We start from the raw sequence: 6,777 nt of genomic DNA on the forward strand, positions 1-6,777 counted from the left end.
ATGCTCAGGTAAGTACCAGGTGAGTTGTAGATTGTTTATGTGAATTGTTGATTATGTGAGTTGTGTTGAGAGCTCATAAACCTGCACTCCGATGTTAGTGCTTCCGCCCAGAGTTAGGGCACAGTCCTTCACGTGATGTTCACCTCTTGCACCATACGTTCACCTTGGATCCAAGTTAGGTGCATAGTCCTGTTGTATAGACCACTATAGGTGGTTTCAACTAGTAGGTGACCCGCGATTATTCGCACAGGCTTCACGTGATCGTAGCACTTGAGCATATTTATTTACACCTAGTCTTGTTGTACATACCACTTTAGGTGGTTCCAACTCGTGTGCAGGTATATTTGTTGAGATGTGGATTTGAGCCGTACAGGTCACGTTAGGTGACTTCGGCTAACATATCATTTGCATTGATTTATATCACCTAGCTTACATATTTTTTTGCTGAGATATTCAACATGGCATATTGTAAATTTTGCTATTCTGAGCATGGTTGTGGTATAGATATGTATTCTATTTTCTGGGAAATTATACAGGTTTTACTGCGAGAGGTTACAATCTTTGATAAATGAAATGATTTTGAAAAGCTTTATTTTTGCCCACTCACACTTTTTGTTTTGCACCCCTCCAGGTTCTAGTTAGGAGTGCTTTTTGGTGGCTTGCAAGGAATCCACGGTAGCTCTGACAGATTATTACCATTGTAGGATTACCTTTGGTGTTGTATAATTAGTATTTGTCTTGCTAGACTGCACCTAGGCTACTTATGCTCTGGTTGTGAATTCACACTTATTTTCGTCTTGCACCTTATCTTATTTAGTGCTCTAGTTAGTTTGGTTTTTATTTATTCGCATTTCTTATATTATTATTGCTTCCGTACTATGCACATGACTACATCACCCTCACGTGATGGCCAATATGCCTTGATTTCGGTTGGGGTGTGTCAGAAACCATCCTCATTATCAGAGAAATTAAAGAGGTAAAATCCACTGACTAATGATTAAAGCATGGAATGTATGAAAACAACTAAAATTATTGACAAAAGATACAACAAAGATAAAAGAACTCTTTTGATTGGAAAACAAAACCCAATATACAGTGAATGACGATAAACACGTTACATCATAAAAGAAAACTACCTCAACAGACCATCCATCCATCCACCACAAATACATCTAAAGAGTAGCCATCGGTTGTCGAGAAGACATGTGCTTCACAGATGTTAAGTCCTAAATCCGAAAGCAAGGAAGAAAGCTACAGAAAATGACATAAGTTAGAAAGATGCAACCAATGGTTCTATGTACTTGTGCAGTTATCTTGGATCCTACAACATAAACAATGCATATAATATAAGTATCAAATGCACTGAATAGTCTACTGCTGCCCTTAAATTCATTTTCCACTTATCTCAAAATTTAAAGGCTATAGATTTATAACTTTATATTAAACGAAAGAAATTATAATGACAAAGAACTCTTCCAATACGTCTTCTGACAATTATATTTAATACCCAAGCTTACTGTATTGAGGTGCCATCGTGTTTAGAGTCTATACTCTTAGACACAAAAACATCTGATGGAGAACCATAAAACATGAATGACAGGCAACCACAGGAAATACAATTATGGAAGAACCAACACAGTAATAACATAAAATTAAGCATCCAACTCAAACTTAATCACTAAGAGAGAAGTAGCAACTTTCATAATTTCTTTTTCGGTGCAAAGGAATGAACATCCTAATACGTGGATAATGTTGTTTGGTAAACAACTCTCCTCCTCTTTGTCTTCAAAACTCAAAACTTTCACACTCATTGAATCAAGTAAGCCTTGTTAATACCCTTTTGGAGTCTGATCTACCAGTTCTTTAATAATGCAAACAAAACTACATGGTTCTACAGACACAATCATATAACAAAAGTCTCGTGGTACATTACTCTGAAGTGGCTAGAGCTGAAAGCAATACATCTTCTAGATAGTTCTCCGTAGCAACATATTGCCTTTTCTTGTCCTCAATTGCTAAAGCATCCAAAGCTTTATCCTGCATGAATACATATCTCATAAACCTCCCAATCTTTCTAGGACCTAAATAAAATTTGACCAATTAACCAAAGTAGAAAACTACCGGATGCTCAAAGTATCATGAATAGACTTTGTCTTCTCTAATTCCTTTCTATGTTCGACCAATTCAACCAGCACCCCGTGGCTAATCTCTAGGGTGTAAATCCATGCAACCAAGTTCTGTACATCGCATTCAAAAGCCCCCTCCCCCCAACAAACCCAAAACATTAATGAAAAAAAATTTAATCCTTAAATTCAATTAGACAAAATCATGAAATTTTTTCTAAAGCCTAACTTTATTAAATCACAAATTCGAAACAGATTTTAACATGCAATACAGCTATAAGATAAGAATCCTTTTAGACTAACCTCGATGGTGGGCGTCACCGGAATCGTCGGAAAACTCAAATCCAATGTTGATGTGAAATTCAACATGCAAGGGTGAAGAAGAGGAATTTCAACTGGAAAGATCTGGAGCACAGTGGCTGCTTGGTGAGGAGAAGTCGCTCCAGAAGGTTTTCGAATGGAGTTTGGTGATGGGGAACTCTGAGTATCATTGGTTTCAGATGATCGGCGAAGGGGAGGAAGTTGAGAGCGAAGGAGGGCTAGTTCGAAAGGGACAGAAATCCCCAACACTCAAAAGCTAAAAAAACCCAGAAATCCCTAAAAAAACCCACAAATTCAAAACCACAAAAATCCAATCTAAAAGATCCAATCACCAAGATCGTTTAACATGAATCACGGCCATCCAAACACAAACTGTAGTTCATAACTATTGTAGAAAATTAATTTCCAAATGCGAATTTACAGTTCTAGAAATCAGAATATATTATGGGAAATAACAATGAACTTATGAAGCAGAGCAGGAGTGGGATTTACTTGGATGCTGATGTAGAGGTTTGGAGGGTGCTTTCTTGGTAGTGGCCCGTGTGACTTTGTGAAGGTTAGGGATAGTCTGTTGGTTGCTAGTTTGGAGTTGACATGTTATTCAAATGTGTAGGAATACTCTGTTAGTATCTATTATCTTCACCTACAGAAACAAAGAATTACTTGTCTGTTTTCTGAAAACCAAAAAGAAATCCAATATGCAATACTTGAATATTTGTCATGGGAGTTAGACGAGTCATTTACCAATAGTACGTAGGAAAATTGGGCATCTCAACACATAAACAAACCGGCAAAATTTGAAAAAAAAAAAAAAAAAAAAACAAAAAAAAACCAAAATTTAAACAAAAGTTGTATCTGCAGACCAAAAAATTTGTTAAACAAAAGGCTCAAAAGGAAAAACAAAAATTGTATACACTGAGAACGGATTACGGTAGTGGTCTATGCATAGGTATTTTGTAGAAGTGCTTGGGTCAAATTATCAACAATCAATTGTTTCATTAGTAAATGTGGATTGGATGATTTAGGCAACGCAAGTAACAGAAAATTAATAACGCAAAATATTTGATACATTGAGAACTAAATAGCTGAATGGATTATATACCTTCAATAAACAACTGTGGTTCTTGAAAATGAAGAAGAACAAAACCAGACAGCAATATGAAGCATCTAATTACAAAGATAAAATCTTTAGGATGCCAAAATGAGAATTTAAACGTAAAATTTATTTGTAAATTAAAAACTGAAAAAAGAAGAAGAATAAATGAAAAAGAGGCACATGAAGAAAAGAGGGCTTACCACTGCGTGGTTGAACGCTAATCCAAAATGACTGCAGGTGGGAAACCATACCTACCACTGAGAAGATGCAGATGAGCATCGAAAACAGACAGCTCGCAAAAGGGTTATAAACAATATGTTTATACTAATCGAACTTCTTCATGACCTATTTAATAGTTGTCTTGAAAGACAACACACAAAGACAACCTGCCGGATTCATAGCGTGCTTGGATTCAAAGACCAGGCGCCGAGTAATCAAATCATTAAACGGCGACAGAGGTGGAAAGTTGGTGAGCATAAACACCCAATTCTTACCGCCAAAAGGCCTCATCCCTAGTTAGATATATACGTACACATTTTGCCATAATATATCTCCTTGTAGTTTTAAGAAAAATATTTTGCTGATCATGTTCACGTACATAGGTGTTTCTGAGATACATATTATGAGCCGGAGTTATTTTTATTGATACACGCATCTAGACATAGCTCAAAGAAATAATAATCAAGCATAACACTATTTTGCTGATCATCTTCACATACATAGGTGTTTACTTAAAGATCTCCATCACCCAAATGCCGGAGACAAAACATTCAAATTTAATGCCACTAAATCCAGCACCAGTTGCCAAAGTCATGAACTCTTCTCGGCTCCGCTCCTTTCCTCCCCTGTTTTGACTCAGCATAAGCACATCAAGTAGGGAGGTGCTCTTCACGGCGGTGCTAGTCTCTGGCTTCACTGGAAGAAGTGCTTCCACGATAATCACTTTTCCATCGTCTGGAATAGCGTTGTAACAATTTTCCAACAGCTTTAGGCAGTGTTGGTCACTCCAATTGTGAAGTATCCACTACAAGTTTATCAAAAGATACATTGTAACCATTGTTCGTATGACCTCAAACGGAAGAGGAAAACAAAATTAATGCTCGGGAAAATGAAAAATAACCTTCAACAAAATGGCATCCCCAGATGGAACACTTGCAAACATGTCTCCTCCAACATGTTCCACCCCTGCAAAAATAAATTAATTCCTATTTTAAGTTGCATGGCTTGTGCATGATAAATAAAATAAGAAGAAAAATAATTCCCGCATGTCGTTTGCTTCTTTTGTAGATCTTTGAATGTTTATGTCTTTAGATTCTCTGTATGATTTATTCAACCTAAAGCTAAAACATAAGTGTGTAGGGAAATAAAAATGGTGAGTGTGCAAACATCATGTTCCAACTAACTATTACGAATCAAATTAACGAAAGTGATCTTTACCAGGATATGAAGCGGCATGTTTTATGACATGAGGCAAGTCGTAATTGATACCCTTAATATGGGGATGCTTAGAAGTGATTAGACTAATAGTGACTCCCAAACCACCACCAACATCAACAAGTTGGGTAATTTTCTCAAAACCCTTGTAGAGATGAAGAATCTTCTTGGTGACAATCGTGGTGTGGTTAAACATTGCTGTGTTGAAAACTTGATTAAACCTGGGGTCTAAACCTAGGTACTCATAAGAGTGCTTGCCATGGACCCTGTTAAATGAAATTCCTCCTTCAACAACTGCATCTTTCAGTTGGGACCTATCAATGTCAATGTGTATCACCCAAGTTAGAGTTAAAAAGATAAATTACTTTTTCTTTTTTTTTTTGAAACAAGATAATTACCATTAATGAGGCTAATTAGAAAATAAAAGCTAGAGAGACCAATTTCTTTTCTACAATGATTGATGTGGCCATTTCTAATTTGTTGTGAATAAATAAATTGTAAGTGATTCCAGAATGAAACAAATGAAAAATTGCCAAATGAGTTTATAGTGATTCGTGCATAATAAATTATTTTCAAGTTATATTGGTTTCTTTTTTGTAATAATTTGAAAAAATTGGAGCAATTTTGGCACAATTTGAGCTTTGGCTCCTGAACTAAAAATTTTTGAGTATTGCTTTTTGAACTTGTCATAATGTGAAGCAATAGTCCTTTTGAATAACATTCTTGGTAATTTCCTTTTAGAATAAAAGGTTTAAAGTAGCCAAAAAGGGACGAAGTTCAAATGGAGTTATTCAAAAAAAATTATTGTTTTCCATTGTAACAAGTATAGAGACCGATATTTAGAGATATTTAATTTAAAGACCAAGGTTCCAATTGAACTAAAATTCAGAACTATTGCCCTAATTATCTCTAATAATTCTACCAAAACAAAATATAGATGAATAAAAAGAGAAAAGGGTTAAGACAATGGTTAATTAGTAGGGGCTAGAGAGTAGTACTAAACAGACCAGGAGTCTAGGACGACCTTGTCTTGCATCAATGCCATCATGGGACCTAAAGAAATACCATCTTCATTAGTCACAAAGTAGTTGGACACAGGACCAAGGCCGTAGAGCCTCTGAGAATCAGACCCATCTTCTTCATTAGCAACGACAGAGCAGCTGAGAATAGAGTGACTGGCTAGGAGCCTTAGAATACGATCCAACATCATCGGTGCCTCAGAATTCCTGGTGCCGCTGCCGATATGGGCTGCAATCTCTGATGAAGACAGCTTGGCACCAGGACCGGCTTTCGCTATGATGTCAAAAACGCCTAGCTCGATTGCTGATTGCATAGACATGGACAGCACAGAAGAAAACACCAGCTGCATGGCACAGCCGAAGTTTTCCTCTTCTTCCAGCTGCAGGGCCATTGGACTGTCTATATTTGTATTGTGATACTTAATGCCACCTGAACGTGTTTACTTATCTTCTCTATATATAAAGCCAGAACTTCCTTTTGGTCAATTCGCGCTTTGTTATAAATAGGTCAAAGTTAGAGAGATAACCTTCACTAGTGACAAGAGCAAAGCAAGTGTAAAATATTACACTATAACTATAGCACAAGATGATGACAAATAAAAGAGGTAGAAATAGATACTGATGTTATTGATATTTCCTTTCTTACTCTGTATCTTGATAGTAGTCGGAGTGCTCTATTTATAGAGCAACTCTAGACAAACATTTTGAAATTTATAGTATACATCATTGAAAGTACGATCCTCCTTCATCTCCCAAGTCAATATCACTTTGTGTGGGCATTCAT

At 36.4% G+C, this 6,777-nt stretch overlaps 1 protein-coding gene across 1 annotated transcript; it reads right to left on the reverse strand.

The window, feature by feature from the left end:
• Window positions 1-4,075: 4,075 nt before the first annotated feature.
• On the reverse strand, window positions 4,076-6,504 carry LOC103927983 (anthranilate N-methyltransferase). Its single transcript, XM_009336975.3, has 4 exons — window positions 5,982-6,504; window positions 4,978-5,288; window positions 4,661-4,725; window positions 4,076-4,564 (listed from the first exon to the last, which is right to left on the reverse strand). The coding sequence occupies exons 1-4, from the start codon at window positions 6,383-6,385 to the stop codon at window positions 4,268-4,270; spliced, it is 1,077 nt and encodes a 358-aa protein (XP_009335250.2). The 5' UTR covers window positions 6,386-6,504; the 3' UTR covers window positions 4,076-4,267.
• Window positions 6,505-6,777: the final 273 nt, after the last annotated feature.

Source organism: the organism of the source record quoted next, unplaced genomic scaffold (assembly GCF_019419815.1).
Source record: "Pyrus x bretschneideri cultivar Hongxiangsu unplaced genomic scaffold, Pyrus_bretschneideri_v1 Contig40, whole genome shotgun sequence".
Classification (NCBI taxonomy): Eukaryota; Viridiplantae; Streptophyta; class Magnoliopsida; order Rosales; family Rosaceae; genus Pyrus; species Pyrus x bretschneideri.

Bases quoted from the DNA above. Each gene is read 5' to 3' on its own strand.
- LOC103927983 (XM_009336975.3), bottom strand. From the start codon at position 6,385: ATGGCCCTGCAGCTGGAAGAAGAGGAAAACTTCGGCTGTGCCATGCAG. The intron at 5,289-5,981 runs GTCTGTTTAGTA...TGACATTGATAG, and splicing joins AAGGTCGTCCTAGACTCCTG to GTCCCAACTGAAAGATGCAG. The intron at 4,726-4,977 runs GTAAAGATCACT...TTATTTTTGCAG, and splicing joins ACATGCCGCTTCATATCCTG to GGGTGGAACATGTTGGAGGA.